This window comes from Eleutherodactylus coqui, chromosome 5 (genome assembly GCF_035609145.1).
Source record: "Eleutherodactylus coqui strain aEleCoq1 chromosome 5, aEleCoq1.hap1, whole genome shotgun sequence".
Lineage (NCBI taxonomy): Eukaryota > Metazoa > Chordata > Amphibia > Anura > Eleutherodactylidae > Eleutherodactylus > Eleutherodactylus coqui.
The window spans coordinates 254,354,479-254,370,996 of NC_089841.1; the positions used below are offsets into that span (position 1 = coordinate 254,354,479).

The following is a 16,518-nucleotide window of genomic DNA, read 5'->3' on the forward strand; positions in this document are numbered from 1 at the left end:
TCGGCGCAGCTTGTTTTTGTGGAGTGAACGATGCTTTTGTGTGCTTATCACCATATTTACGCCCCCTATTTGCGCCGGCAGGACGTGTTCATTAACCGCGGTAAACAAAGATGCACCAATTGAATTGATAATTAGTGTAATGAGTCCCAGAATTGCGCAGCTCATCACGCATCTCATAGCTGATTGCACACACCTTTGGGCACTCCGCATTGACTTCTAGGGGACCTTCTGTGCGCAAATGCACAGGAACATACGTGCCTGTGAGCGAACCGATTGGAATCAATAGGAATCTACGTATTACAGATCGGTCAGTGTGAATCTAGCCTACCAGTGGAGTCTGCAGCTGCTTCCATCACTGTACACAGTGATGGCTGCTATGGACAATGTAGTACCACACTGTATGGGGTCCATGAGGTAAAGCCCCGCTATACACACGGCCAGCGGACGCAACGGTGCTTGGGGTAATTAGCTGCACACAAGCCGGGATCTGTACAGATCCCATAAAGACTACAAGTCCCGGCATGCCCTGCGCCGGGAAGCTACACGCCGTGGTGGGAGGAGCCGCTGCCGCCGCCGCAGGGGAGAGAGCGAGCAAGATGGAGAGTAGGAAGTCTGCAGGTATGCCGGGCCGGGGACGGGGGCACGGCGGGCCGGTATATCACAGCCCCCACCTCGCGGCGCCTCCCCGTCCTGACGCCTCCTATCATACTGCGGACGGTAGGGGGCGCTCCACGAGCAGTAGCTCTTCAGCAGCCAACCCCTCAGTGAGCGCAGTGCCCCTCTTACTGATCCCACTAACGGGGTGCACAGACCTCTGCTTGCTGACCGCCAGCGGAGGAATCTAGCCGTTTAACCCCTCACATGCCACCATCCATAACAACTGCAGCATGTAAGCAGATGGCAGAGGGAAGCCGTCCCCATTTGGTACCCATCACACCTCACAGTGCGATCACAAGGTACCAATGGGTTGCCATAGCAGCCGGAATCCCGACAAAGACCACCGTTATTCACCGTGTAGCTTAGCCTGTCGGACCCCCGGCCTCCGCGTAGCCTGTCGGACCCCCGGCCTCCGCGTAGCCTGTCGGACCCCCGGCCTCCGCGTAGCCTGTCGGACCCCCGGCCTCCACGTAGCGTAGCCTAGTAGACCCTGGCAGATTGTGATCGGCTCCCCTCATAGGTCGGGTCAGATTCCGCATGCGGGGGGTCGGCAGTGAAGCCCGGCCGGTGACCCTGCGGACCTCATTAAGCTGTATGACCGCGAAGGCTCGCAGGCGGTCGTGCGTAGTACAGTTTTGTCTTAAGGGGGGGTCTTGTATTTCCCACGCCGTCGCTCAGTGATGACGCGGGTACCGCAGCCTGTACGCTATGATAATTGTATATGGGCTGTGGGTTGGACGGCCCCCATGGACATCAAAGGCGGCCGGCCGCACGGATTCTGTGACAAAATAGAGCATACTGCAATTTGAAAAAAAATTCCTTCCACTCCTGTGAACAGAAAAGCATAAATGGAGGCCTTACCCACGGAGGGCGATCGGGGATCGGCAGTACAAATCCACAGGCTTAGTAGAATGTAATGCGGTGTACCATCCTAGTGAGCGAGTGATCGCATCTTCAAGGACTAAAGAAAAGCTCAAGAAAGTTTTATTTACAGAAAAAGAAACCTTTTAATTGGATAAAATACCTAACTCCAACGCCTGAGGCCGCCTCCCACCGGCAAACGCCATTCTCACCGCAAGGAAGTTGTGGCAAAATTGGGTCTCTTTTACCCACGATTTCTGAGCGTTCGCGCTGCTTTTTCTCGCAGAAACATGGTTGCCGCTTGCGATTTTCTCACGATTTTTTAGCGCGAATGTCAGTAGGACTTTCTAATGTTAAAAACGCATCGCACTAAAATCTCAGATTCGCGCTTTGCAATAAAACGGACGCGCCAAAGGGGCGTAGGAGATGGAAAAGGGCAAAACAGAGAAAGACGGAGCGCGCCACCATTGTTTTATTTATTTATTTCTCACAACATCGCAAATGTGAAGGCAACCATTGAAAAGCATGGGTTTGAATTTTATAATTCTGCGTTTTCACTCCCTCTCGCATCAGGCGAAAATCGTGTGCCTTTTTTTTTTTTTTTTTTTTTTGCATTAAAAGTGTGAAGGCTTTCTTAACCCCTTCCCTCCACAGAACATAAGGGCACGTCATGGCAGCGGGGTACTTACTGCAACAGGGCGTAATCGTACGTCTTGGGGATAGTGTGAGATCAGAAGAGCTCTCGCGCTATCCTGCAGCAGGAGCTCGCTGTCATTGATAGCTGGCCTCCAGCTACAACAGCAGGGGTGCATTGGAGCAGGGACCCACACTGTTAACCCCTTCCCTGTCGCGATCTATAGATCGCGACATGGGAAGAGTTCACAGAGCACGCTCCCTCTGTGACCTCATCGGGCTCTCGTGATGTAATTGCAAAGAGCCCGGCTGGTTGCCATGGTAACAGGATGCCACCTACAGGCGTCCTGTATTACCATAGCCTGTGATCACTGTAAGAAGTGATAAGGCATGGCAGAAGAGAAGTCCTGTAATGCCTTATCATAGCGATCATCAGTGCTATGGTGTGAGTGACCCAGAGGAACACAAAAGGTGTAAAAAAAAAAGATCAAATTAATGTACAAAATAGATAAACGGAAAAAACAATCCCACATATTTGGTATCATCGTGTCCGTAACGACATGTACAATAAAATGCACATGCTTATCCTACACGGCAAAAAGCGTAAAAAACCCTTTTTTTGGGGGGTAAAAGCGTATTAGCATTTTACCTCCCAAAAAAACGCAATAAACGTGATCAAAAACACTGTATGTAGTGCAACAGTAGTAAAAAAAAAAAAATCTCTATATGTGGAGTCGCAGTAATCGTGCCAATCAGATAAGGAAGTTGCGTTATTTTTACTGAATAGCGAACGCCGTAAAAATAAACCCCAAATCTATGGTGTGATTTCTGGGGTGTTTTTCCATCCGTGTCTATTTCGGGACGACTCATAAGAAATCTCCCAGAGTTTTGTCGGCTGTCACAGTTATGGGGTCGTCAGTCGGTGGTGACCTATGGCATCCGGTGGCAGACCGCTCCCTGGAAGCTACCAGGAAGGACAGAGGGCTTGGGGTGTGGGGTCCACACAGGGCGGATTTGCTGGGGTTTTGCCGTGGATTGCCGTTGCATATCCGCACTGCGGCAAAACCGCTGCGTTTGCAGTGCAATGCAGCACAAATGAGATTTGCCAAAAAGCTGTTCTCACAGGACGGTGTTCTGCACAGCCGCAGTGCGAAAATGCAACTGCGTCGCAGTTTTGAAAGATGCAGCACGTCCTTTCTTTGGTCTTTTCCACAGGGCTTTTTTGTCCATAGACCTCTATGGTTGCAGCCAAAACTGCACCAAATACGCGACAAAAGTAAAAAAAAGCGCTGCGGAAAAAACCGCTTGCGGATTTTTCCGCACGAAAATCCGCAAGCCCAAATTAACCTTTGAAGCAGTTTTGCCGCAGAAGCAGTTCTTCTGCGTCAAAACCGCAAGGGCAAAACCACGTCAAATCAGCCCTGTGTGAACCCAGCCTTAACGCTACAGGACGTACGGTCACGCTCTGGGTTTGTATGGAGGGGATTGCGGGTCCCGATACAATGTGTGTGCCGGCTGTTTCTGATAGCCAGCACCCGACTACAACAGCTCCAATAAGCCACACTGCTGATTGGAACTTTACACTCTGCCGACAGCAGCATTTCAGCATGTTCGGGGGTCCCCCCTCCCCCTGCGATGAGATCGTGGGTTGCCATGGCAGCCAGGGCTGCCAATGTATATTGACCATCAAGCCATGCCAGATAATAGATTGCCTGTCAGATCGCGGTATGAAGTTCTTGTGGGAACTAAAAAAAAATGTAAAAATTTGTTTAAAAAAGTTTTATTAGTTATGAAAAAAAAGTTATACAAGTTTAAAATCAAACCCCTTTTGCCTTATTTCTAATAAGAGTCTGAATAATAAAACATAAATGATTGACTGGAAACCCACAGACTGCAGTTCAGGGTCGGCGCCTCCTTCAATAGGCCAATAGGGTAATATTAACGCTTCATGGTGATAAGCACATGTATTCTCTTCTATATGTCCTTAAACTACGTTCTTCCTTTCCTCCTCAGGTGTGTGAATAAGGGTTCCCCCCCCCCCCCTTTTTTTGCCTTTTTCCTATTTTTTTATAGACTAATCTAAGTATGGTGGCCGCAGGAAGAGCTGTGATTACCAGGAATGATCAGATGGGGCTCAGATGGGTACAGCTTTTGGCTCAGTTGATAGACAGTGATGCTGATTGCGGGTTATTAGCATCATTAGGAATGTATCACTGTCGTTCCTTAATTACCTGATTGTGTTCAGTTGTAATAAGTGGTCTGTTTAACGAGCGATGATCGGAAATCTGTAAAAACCAAAACGCGTCAAAAAATGATTAAGCAGAAAACATAAAAACATATTTGGTATCGCTGCGTCCGTAAAAGTCAGATCTATTAAAAGAACTCCTTATTTACCGCGCACGGTGAACGTCATCGTAACAAAAAATGAGGCCAAAACTGCGGGGTTTTTGGTCACCACGTCTCCAAGAAAAAATTTAAATAAAAAGTGATCAAAAAGCCTTCTGTACTCCAAAATGGTACCAATAGAAAGGACAGGACGTCCCATGAAAAATGAGCCCTCGCAGAACTAGGTTGATGGAAAAATAAGAACGTTATGGCGGCAGAAAATAATGAAAAGAAATTACATATCTGTGGGGGAAAAAAAATTGGAGCAGTGCAGCAAAAAAACCCCAAACTATATAAATGGGATGTCGTAGTAATCCTACCGACCCACAGAATAAAGTTATGTCATTCTTGTTGCAGGGTGTACGCCGTAGAAACAAGACCCCCAAAGATGGCAGGATTTCTATTTTTCCATTTCACGCCACCTAGAATTTAAAAAAAAGTTTTTCAGTACATTATATGGTACCATTTGAAAAATACAACTCGCCCCGCCAAAACAAACAAGCCCTCTGACATCTACCGCATATGCTCGAGTATATACAGTAGGTCGATTGATAAATAAGAGTTATGATTTTTGAAAGTGGGGGAACTGAAACTGGGGGGAGCAATAAAAAGGGCCTCGCCCTTAAGAGGTTAAAGTGTAACTGTCATTACATTTTTTTAAATGTACAGAATCGGTGATTCTAAGCACCTTTGCATTAGGTTTTCCTTCAAAACCCCTTTAGTCTTATGCAGCTAGTGAAATCCGTATTCACCTAACGGCATAGCAGAAGAGGGCTCTTTAGTTGTGCCTGTACTGTTCTCTCTAGTGCAGGCACAGCTGTTTCCATGTAACACTGTAGGAATGTTTTTTTTATCTATCTTTAACTTGTCCTCTTGTGCCCTGCTCCCCCACCCCCACACACTCGTGTTGTTAGTCTCGGCGACTCTGTTCCCAATGCTGTGAAGGAGAAGCCATTCTAGACTGCAGACAGCTTCTCCCCTCCACAGCGCCTGCTCTCTGCTGCGCTCTATGCACTGTCTGTGACTGTACACTTTATGAACTGAGACCCTGATGGTGCATCAGGTATACATTAAAATCAATGACAGCTACGCCTGCAGTTACAAATGCCACAGGGTTCGGTGCTGTCTGCTTCCAGTGCGTACCCCGTTATGTGTGCCTGCGTTATGACACTGACATCGGGTGCCCAATCAGCTGATTGGCCAGAGTCCTGAGAGGTGAATTCCAGCGGCTCAACTATTAAAGGGGTTTCGTCATTAGAAAAAAAGATTCTATGTTTGCCTATTCCTCCCCTGTTACTCTTCTTGCCGCATCCTCTCCTCCTGGCTCCTGCAGTCCCCAGGGTCACCTCACCTGCAGCCGTCCGGATCCTCCTCCTTCCAGTGACGAAGCATACATTGCTGGCATTCTCTTTCCTGCAGGTCAGTGTACCCGGTCACTAGTGACATAGCATTCACAGCCTAGCAGGGAGTGCCGAGCTATTGCTGAGACTGCCCATGTGCGCTGTCTCTCTGCAATAGTATATGAACTCTCATGGCGAGACAGCGGGCATGTGCAGGCTAGGCAACAGCTTGGCATTCCTTCCCAGGCAGTGAACGTTACATTACTAGTGACGTAACCTACACTGACCTGCTATAAAGAGAATGGACACTCCATAACTAGAAGAGGCCGGCTTGCGGTGAGGTGACCCCGGGGACTGGAGAAGATGCGGTAAGAAGACTGACGGGGGAGGAATAGGGAAGTACTGATTTTTTTTTTTTTTTTCTATTTTAATTTTTCCCTAATGACAAAACCCCTTTAATGTTTTATCCAGGTCATCAATAGTGTTTGCCTGGTAAACCCCATTAGGAACATTCAGCAATTGGAATTGCACAGTTCTGGTCTGTATCTCTTGTATTGGAGCAGCACCCGTACATACTCAGGTCACAGCTCTGTGCAGGGCAGGATCCAATGGTTTGCTTGGCAGCTGATCTACAGCAACGGCCTTGGTCACGAGCGCTTGGTGAATGCTACACGGCCCCGGTTAGAAGACGGACAGACAGAACCAATTTCAAGCTGCTTTCACACTGAGGTTTTGTGATCCATCTGACGTATGTGCCACGCCGCAGATATCAAACGGATCCACAGCCCCACTCATCAGACAGATGCTCCTTCGGACTCCATTCATCGGGAATAGTTTCTTTCTGGATGGAATCACACTTTCACCCAGAAACATTCGTTAAAGAAGTATCTCTGTTAAACGGACACCATAAGATTATGTTTATATGGCAGAACCCGCCGCATGGATTCCGTCTGTAAAACCGTGGAGCCACACGGCTGTTTGGCCAGCCCTTTGGGCCGCGGAGCCACACTGCTGGCTGTTTGGCCAGCCCTTTGGGCCGCGGAGCCACACGGCTGGCTGTTTGGCCAGCCCTTTGGGCCGCGGAGCCACACGGCTGGCTGTTTGGCCAGCCCTTTGGGCCGCGGAGCCACACGGCTGGCTGTTTGGCCAGCCCTTTGGGCCGCGGAGCCACACGGCTGGCTGTTTGGCCAGCCCTTTGGGCCGCGGAGCCACACGGCTGGCTGTTTGGCCAGCCCTTTGGGCCGCGGAGCCACACGGCTGGCTGTTTGGCCAGCCCTTTGGGCCGCGGAGCCACACGGCTGGCTGTTCGGCGCTTATTTTCATGTGAAGCAGTGACCTGACACTTCTTGAGGGAGATCTGCATGGCTACGCAGCCATGCAGACAATTCCAGGGCAGTTTCAGCCGTGTGAACATGGAGATGCAATTGGAAAAATCACGGCATGCTCTTATTTTGCCCCAGAATCCACGTGGATTGCCTCTATAGATGTCAATGGAGGCGTCTGACCTGCAGCCCATATGCGATTAACTTGCGTATGGGTTGTGGGTACCAACATCATTTCTAAGCGATGGTGCGGTAAGTACAAAAAAACAAACTGTACCGTGCATGACCGCCTGCCAGCCACCGCAGTCATCCACAAGAGGTACGCAGGGTCACCGGCCGGGCTCACAGCCAGATTCTGACCCGCTGAGAGCCCGGCCTAAGGCTGTATTTACACAGTCTAGCGTGATATGTCTGAGAAACTCTGACCTATATCGCGCTTGGAAACCTGCAATTTTGAGGCTCCTGCTATGTGTTCAAAAACATGTGATTTGCATTGAATTACAGCACGATTTTCATGCTCGTGAAAAAAAAATCACAGTTTTCCAATAGCTACCGGTAAATGGGGAAAAATCAACTAACGCTTGCATGCAAATCACATGGTGTGTGAGCGCTGCGGAATAAGTTGGCGCTATACAAATAAAGATTGTCCAGAGATAGGACCTCACGGGAGATCGAAAAATTGCTTGTTTTAATTAAGTAGTGGAAAGTAAAGGGTTATTTCAACGCGCAAGTTTTCTGCTTCTCGCAATCACATCAGACTGATGCATTATTTCGCCCGTAAATACTCTTGTGTTCCGCTTATTTTTCATGAGCCTAATTCACAGTACTAAAAACCCAGACCGCTTGCTGCAAGAATGCGTCACGGACAGAACTCTGTGGCGCAGAGTGTAAGGGCAGCAGAATGCAGTCCTAAGCTCTCGCTCACGACCTGAAGGTTGCGGGTTCAGGAAGCCGTCTCTAGGTCGGTAAAATGAGCACCCAGCTTGCTGGGGGGTAATAAACAAATTACCTGAATATCGCCCTTCCCCCTATATGACTATGGCCTTATAAAGCCATGGACTACTCTGAAGGTGTCCTGTGGTTTCTGTCATAAAGTACACGGCTGCCATGAAGGAGTGTACTTGGGTTAGTAGCCGTATATGCGCAGTGTAGTATGCAGTGATTAGAACCCATTGATTGCAATGGGTTAATTCACAGCTCTGTATTTGTCACGTGGCTCTCGGTCGCATGAAAAAAAACCGCAGCATATTCAATATAGGTACATATTCCACACCAAAACAGCCCATAGAAGTGAATGGGGATGTGTAAATGCACGGGAAACCTGCGTATTCGCTGCGTGTTTTCACAAGTCAATGGGATTTTGCATGATGTATTTACGGATGTAAAGAAGACGATGGGCAGAAATCCGCAGCGAATCCACCGCACGTTCACGGACTGAGATGTGCAATGTGTTCTTGCATAGCTACATGCAGTATATATGTATACGTGTTTGTTCTGACTTCAGGTATAGGTGGCAGGAGGTTTGCATCCGCCCCTCCGAAACCCGCAAAGACAAGTACATATATTCAGTATCAAGAGGAACTGATCGAGAAGAAGAAAAGAGAAATTGAGGCCAAAGCTCAGCAGCAGGCCAAGCAGTCTCAGCAGAACATCCCCGTCCGCGGCGCAGAGTAAGTTCAATGCTTTCCTTTTTTCGACAAGTAATTGTAACGCTCTTAGGCCGCTCTCACACGTGCGTTAACAAAACCACGACATTTTACCACAATTTCACATGCTATTTTTTTAACGCACTACAATGGATGATTAGCTGCGTTAAAAAACACTTAAAACAGACAAAAAAAGAGCGGACATCAATGGAGGCCATTGTACGGCGTTTAGCGCGGTGTTTGAAGCACTGCACTAAATGTTGTAACAAGTGGTGTGTGAGAGCGGCCTCAGGATGCTCAGCACTGCCAGCCAAATAGTATTGCGTGAGAGATGGCCTCCCGTGTATAGTCGCTGGTGAGAGAAGCTGGCGGAGCGCCACGCTCACGGGTACCAGGGACTGATAACTAGGAGTGTGTGATGGTTGCTATTGGCTACACGGCGCCATATTGGTAGGGCAGCACAGTATAACTAATGAAATATCAAATGCCACATGCTCATTCTAAAGGCCCTTTTACACTGGACGATTATTGTTCTGGTGGTTCAGGCGCCCGCGGTACTACAGGGTTTTGAACGATAATCGCCCCGTGTAAAAGCATGCAGAAACTGAATGACTGGACGAGAATCTTCAAGTCGTTTAGTTTTAAGTAGCTTAAAATCCCGAATGACGATCATTCAGTGTAAACAGCAGCCGTTCAGTACTGACCGACCGCTACTTACAGTGAACGGGGAGGGACGGGGGAGAGTGAGGAGAGAAATCTCCAGCTGTCCGCGCTGTGAGCGAGCCAGCGATACTCGCTCCTGTGTGACAGCACGGGAGCGAGTACATGTGGGGATGAGTGCTGGGTATGGTGTGCCTGACACTCGTCTCGTGTAAAAGGGCCTTAACAGTAGATGAGATCTGTTACCTGTAAAGTGTATTGTTGGTGCGTTGATTCTCTCTCTGCCTCCCTCTGCTTTGCAGCTCTGCAGTTGCATCTTCCTCCACATCAAATAAATTTGCAAATGACGGCAGCTTCTTACAGCAGTTTCTGAAGTTACAGAAGGAGAAGACGAGCCCTGGTAAGTTGGATATTTGTGCATTAAAGGGAATCTGTCACTTACCTTTAGCCCTATCAGCTAAACTTATGGGCTGAAAGTAGGTGACCCGCTGAGTCCGGAGATGCAAGTTTTTATACCTCTCTTCCCCCGTCGTCTCCCTAGTGTCAGTGCATTGAGCAGAGGTAGTCCGCCCATTACAGAATTAGACTGTATAGCTTATTTAGGAGACTATGGGAGCTAACAATAAATTGTCTGCATCAGAATTAATGCTATAGATGTGCTGATGCATTATGGGATAGATGGGAAAGTGAAACCCAAATCTTTCAACATCAAAATGGTGGCTGATAAGGGGGCTAAACTGTAGGAAAGGGGCTGGAATACACAGAGGAGACCTCCAGAGGGCGACAGGCAATAGCTGCAATCAGCCGAGCGGCTGATTGGCGCTATTAACCCTTTAAATGCCCCAAACGATGTTCGGAGGTCCCGGGAAATCTATTAGAATTTATAATCTCTGCAGACACATTTTATGAAGCGCTCTGCACAATTTAGATGGAAGCAGTCCAATATATGATCATTGAAACGACATTTTACAGTATTTCTAATCTGCAGTGATTTGACTTTTTTTTCCCCTCTTGTCCAGAGAATTCATCCGCGGCTTCTAGTGGCGGCTCATCGGCTACTCAGAGGAAGCCTCTTCTAATAGGCAAACGGCACGGGTCCTCCGTGGAGATGCTCAGTCAAATGAAGACTTTTACTCGCACTAAGCAGACGCCAAAGCTAAATCGTAGTTCTGTCTTTAAATCTCCTGAGGAAGATGATGATGATGAAGAGGACTATGAGCAGTGGCTGGAAATAAAAAGTAAGTTTCATGTGGGAGACTGTTGAGGAGCAGGCGGCTGACGTAGCATGATGTAGTATTGGTAGTAGCAGTATATAATCAGGCTTGCTGTGCTACATTTTGTAACGGAGTTGCACCTTTCACAAAGGCCCTCCCTGATGGAGTAGTGGGATAATTTTAATGCATTAAGCTTCCCCAATATATTATTTATTTGGCCAGTATGTGGGTAATCTCATGTCTCTGTTGAGCATTACGGCTCTTTAGTTTGCTGAGATGGACAAATTATTTTTTCAGACGTTTTTAAGAAAACTTGAAGTCTGTAAAGAGATGACCTTAGCCAGCCAATAAAGCATCTCTTAGCAGTAAGACCACCCATAGTTTACGCTGCTGTTATTGAAGCTTAGTAAGGCAGGGGCTCTTGTTCTATATAGGACTGTTTGCAGAGAGTGGAATGTATGAAAAAGTCTTTAAAAACAGCTTCACCTCTAGATCTCCAAGACAAGGAAGAATAAGACCAAACTAGAGCTCTGAACTGACATTAGTTTTGGTGAACAAATGTCATCTGTGCTGTGTGCTTTAACCCTTTGCAATCCAATTTTGGATTCAGGGTTTCCTAGTAGGCTTACTCATTCTGCCATTATACAATGGCGCCATCTGCTGGCTAGAGTCAGTACTGCGGTATGGGACTTGCTGGAGAGGCCCCTCGACAACAGAGCTGCCACTAATCTACAGTAATAATACCCTGCCGGACGTCAGAGCTGTACAGCCTTCAATCAGAATGTCTTTAGACATCAGACAGTTGATTGGAAAGGGTTAAAGGATTCAGCTGCTCTACTGTGTTTTGCTGTCTTGCATTAAACATCCTATATAGAACAAAATACATGTCCTAGGATTATGTGACACAAAACAATCCTCTATTTAAAGGGGTTGTCCAATTATCTTCTGGATAGGCAATCAGTAGCAGATTAGCAGGAGTCCCCCACACATCAGCTGTTCACTTGTCTGCTGCACTTAAACACACAGCTGGTTTCTACAGGAAGCAGACAGCTCCAATCTTACTGCAGTGGTCTGGCTTGGTACTGCAGATTTCCTACTAAAATGAATGGGAACTTGGACTGCAATACCAAGGCAGGTTACTGCAATGGGATTGGAGCTGTCTGCTCCTTGCTTGAGTTAAGCTAATTGGTGAGGGTACTGAGTGGCAAACAGCCGCTGATCTGCTATGGATGGCCTATCGTGAGATAAGCCTTCAATGGTACCTCAGATCTTCAAATAACCAGTCCTAGTTGAGTGTGGTCTACAGTCTGTCTTGATCCTGAAAAAAGAAAACTTGCACCTGGCAATTTTCTAAAGAGAAAATCTAATGTTCAGACATGATGTAACATACATTTGTTACATGTAGACCTAAAATATACGTATATCATTGTTTATACAGTCTTGTCATTTTGGTATATTATTCTTTCTATCTAATATACACTTTATGGGACACTTGAACTACATTAAATGTCTAGATACTAAATGTACATGGATGCCAGCCACGAGGGCTGACAGGTACGCATTTGTTGCTTTCTCATTCCTGCTCTGTTCCCTTCCTTTCCTTTGCCTTGGTACTCTTCCTAGCAGTTAAATGCCTGTTGACTGTTTGCTGTGTGAATTGAATCCCAGTACTGACAGCCTGCTTAAAGTTTCACCCCCAGAGGACTCAGAAACACGCAAAGTGGTGGAGCAGTTGGCTCGATTTGTAGCTGAAGGGGGCAGAGAGCTAGAAAAAATGGCAATGGAAGATTACAAGGACAATCCATCTTTTGGGTGAGTCGGACAACAGAGTGTATGCATATTGTAGGGTCAGTGGCATTGCCCTAATAAATCTGAAGCCAATGTCTAATGGGCTTTAAACTATGGCCATCTATTTATTCCATGGCGAATTTCCAACATGGATATGTTTATTCTTACCTCATCTAATTCTCTAACTTCCTGGTGCCGTACAAACTTGAAATTTGGCACAACCATTCTTTAGGTCCTAAAGAGAAAAAGTGAAGCAGTCACAACTTGATTATTTAATTCTAAGCGTGAAAAACTGTAAAAATCTACAATACATGAAATATAATTTTTTTCTCAAAAACCATAGTGCCTCGGGAAATGATTTGTATACTGAGGAGAATCTACCTCACCTTTCTATGTGTATATAACAAGGAGACTCTACCTCCTCTGTGTGTGTCTATACCGAGGAGAATATACTGAAAGGCTGTAAAGTACATAAGGAAGCAGCCATGAACTGCAGGAATGGAGCAGGCCTTTAAGGCTTTGAAGGGGCTACAACCTCCAGTCTGGGGGTAAATTTAAACAAAAAGGGGCATTACCTTTAAAGGAAAAAAAGTGAGATGGCTGGCACATGCAGCCTGAGGAGAATCTAACACTCCTCTGTATATACATATTTTATTCCTCAGTTCCTCTGAACTAACCATGACTCCATAACCTTTTCAGTGCAAACAGGTAGACAAAAAACCTGTACCAAATTAACCCGGGCCGGATATATCCGCTAGTACAATATATACACAGAAAAAGGGGATAAAATAGAAATGCCAGTCTTATGAAGTTGGTTCGATTGTTCTGTTTGTGAGGAGCAAGCGGAAATATGAACAGTCCTGTATAGAAGATACAGCTCTTTGGTCTGACAGTCTGCACCCCCCACAGTCCTAAAGCCTGTGCGCGCTGTATCTCTGATCCCCCTCTGTGACCCCAGGGAGCGGCTGGATGAGTGGATGCACTGACCTTCCAGATGAAAACACAATGCAGTATTTCGGCCATATGTCCCCAGGAGGACAACCTGACCGCCGTGTTTTATTACATTAATTTATCACATGGCTTTATTAAATCTGTCCAAACAGGGATCCAAGCAATTATTAAAAGGGCCCACAATAAATATAGGAACAGCAGGGGATAGAGCCACAAATTCCATCACCTTAATACTTTCCCTGAAAAATGGAGGGGAGATAAAATAGTTCTTCTAAGCAGTAGGATGGGTTCACACAGGACGGATTCCCATTGGAAATCTCGCGGTTTGGCCGCAGCAAAAAACGCGAGCTTTCCGCCGGGTATAACCGCCGCGGCGGCTTTGAAGCGGCCCGGCCGCATGCTTTTCCGTTGCGGCCGGCTCTCCCATAGAGGAGAGCGCGGCCGTGACATAAATAAACAAAAAAACTAAAGTAAATAGACATGCTGCTTCTTTTGAAACCGCGGCGGCCGGATTTACCGCAGCGGATTAGCCGTCCCGTGTCGACAGGGTTTCTGAGAAACCTCGTCCACATGGCTGGCTAATCCCGAGATTAGCGTCCGCGGGCGGTTTTGCCGCGGGCGGATCTGCTGCGGCAGAACCACGGCAAATCCACCCTGTGTGAACCTAGGCGTAGTATATCAGAGGGTGCATTCACACCAGTGAGGGTCTCGCAGGACGCACAACACTCGCACGGAAATGGACCCAATTGTTAACAACGGGTCTGTTTACAGGCACCATTTTTCTACAGACAACGCTGCGAGACAGAACAAAGTTCTTTGATTTTTTCCTACAGAAAAATCAGCAGAAATCTTTCCCATTGTTTCTATTGGGTGAGGGGAAAAAAATTGCATCGCATTCGCATGTACATGCGAGTTTCATGCAAATGCGATTTAAATTTTCCATTTGAAAATGCAATGTGATTTCCCCCCCCCCCCCCCCCCCACGTGTGAAAAGTGCATTCAGCCATGCAGTGAGATTCTGTCGCAAATTGCAGTCAAGCATGATATTGGTCTGAGTTTCTCAGCCACATATTGCGCTCGCCCCGTGTGAATGCACCCCAAGACACATAACTCCCCTTTGAATCTGTAAAGGATGACTCGTACCTGAAAAGGATGCTTTTATGAATCGGTATAATTACTCCACGTGAGTAGCTCGAGCGGCAGAATGAAAAGAATGTGCCTATAAGGAATGATGGAGCAAGTGTACAGTTATCTTATCTTTTTTTTACTTGGTGTATGAGTCTTTTATACACAAACAATAGCTGCTTGAAATTGCTGAATAGATAAAAAAGCAGCTTAACCCGCACATTCCACGCAATTATATTAACCTTTTGATATTCATTATGTGTCACACCTATTCGTATAATTAGATGCTGGTTGCATTGCATGATAGACATGGAGGAGAGAGAATCAAAAACAACGAACCCCATACACAGAGAGGGAAGCCAAGACCGTATTACTTTGTCACAACTAGAAAAAGATCACTTAGAGTGTTTGTTTTCTATGCCGTTTGGCGTATCCACACTACTAGCTTGTACTAAAGTAGTCTGCAGAATGGTATTCGAAGAAGCAGCTGAAGCATATAAACCAGGGCCATGCTTGCCCATCTTAATTATGAAGTGAGATAACATTAAAAGTCCCATCAGAGGAGGCAAATAAAGCTGTAGTTATTTCATAAATATTTCTTCCTGAGATTGCAGGAGGCTTTGAGTGAGCAAACTCCACTAACCTGTTCGCCGCTTCATACAGCGATCAGAATGTTTGAGTATTCCACAAGTTCAGCCTGCTCAATACTCGATGCTACTTCCATTGTCAGGCATACATCCTCCGGGTGCAGTGTATCCACTGTAGCATTCACAGATGTCTGCACCTGAGTGCCATCTTGAAGCGCACTTTCGCAGCAGCCTCTATCCTCTTCGTCATCACAGCTTCCATTGAGCAGCAGACAGGCCTCGCAGCAAACCAGCCTCGGCTATTACCGCTCCTACACTTCTTCACGCCTGTACTCTCCCACAGGAGGGATCATGATCCAACACGACTAATGGCCGAGAAACCAGTAAACACAATTGGCACAGCAGAGGTAGAAACACCACATTAGTAAGAGAGCTAAACCTAGCTCTGCAGCCGTGGCCTCACTGACTCTCTACCTGTGTTGTTGTTTTTTGTTTTTTTTTGCTTTTTTTTCATGCCCTTGTTCATCCTTACTGGCTTTCTTGGCTCCTGATGCTGTCAAGATATCAAGTGGGAGGTCCCCACTGCTCACTGTCAATAAGTAATGACGTCACCCAATGACAGTGAGCGGTGAAGACTGCCCACTTGACACATTGGCAGCGCTGGAATCTGGCCCTAAGAAGAGTCCATCTGGGTGAATGGAGGTGAAGATAAGTCAGTGGGCCATTGACTGCAGACTTATGCAATAAACTACACAGATTTTCTCTCATGACAGGCTCTGTTTAAGCATACTGCTATAGGAGCATGTTGAAGGCTAGCGGTATACTACATGTGGACATGCTAATAAGACTGATGCACAGTTTCTTTTTCTGCAGATTTCTGCATGATCAGAACAGCCGAGAGTTCCTGTATTACCGAAAGAAGATAGCGGACTATAAACAGGAAAGTCAAAAACTGAAAGCTGCACCAAGTAAAGGTCTGTGCTCTTCTTTTTTTTTTTTTTTTTTTCCCCTCTGTAATTTATTTTAGTTTAGATTAAAAATGAGTTTAGTGATTTTTTTTTTTTCTATTTTAAAGCTAAACAGGCCCCGTCCCTTTTTTATTTTTACAAATGGGATCATTATTAAAACAAACAGCAAAAATAAAGCCTCCATACTGTAGTCTACATCCCCCAAAGGATTTGCGCCCGCAATTCCAGTGTGTGGCATCCTGAACGTTCTCCCACAAGCCCTCTCAGCACCAGATGATGTGAGAACACGAGATCTCACTAGTTATGGCAAGGTCACTAATCACTGCCTTAGTAAGGCGGTAGTTGATAAATAAGCATTAACCAATGACTGCCTTATTACGG

The 16,518-nt window shown here is 46.5% G+C and overlaps 1 protein-coding gene across 1 annotated transcript in view; it reads left to right on the forward strand.

The window, feature by feature from the left end:
• The first annotated feature begins 558 nt into the window (after window positions 1-558).
• Window positions 559-16,518, forward strand: part of SUGP1 (SURP and G-patch domain containing 1) — a 31,713-nt gene continuing 15,753 nt past the window's right edge. Inside the window, exons 1-6 of the mRNA XM_066604527.1 lie at window positions 559-618; window positions 8,703-8,868; window positions 9,807-9,904; window positions 10,524-10,742; window positions 12,407-12,530; window positions 16,043-16,143. Of these exons, the coding sequence (XP_066460624.1) occupies window positions 597-618; window positions 8,703-8,868; window positions 9,807-9,904; window positions 10,524-10,742; window positions 12,407-12,530; window positions 16,043-16,143 (730 nt within the window). The 5' untranslated portion in view covers window positions 559-596. The remainder of the gene's footprint in view (window positions 619-8,702; window positions 8,869-9,806; window positions 9,905-10,523; window positions 10,743-12,406; window positions 12,531-16,042; window positions 16,144-16,518) is intronic.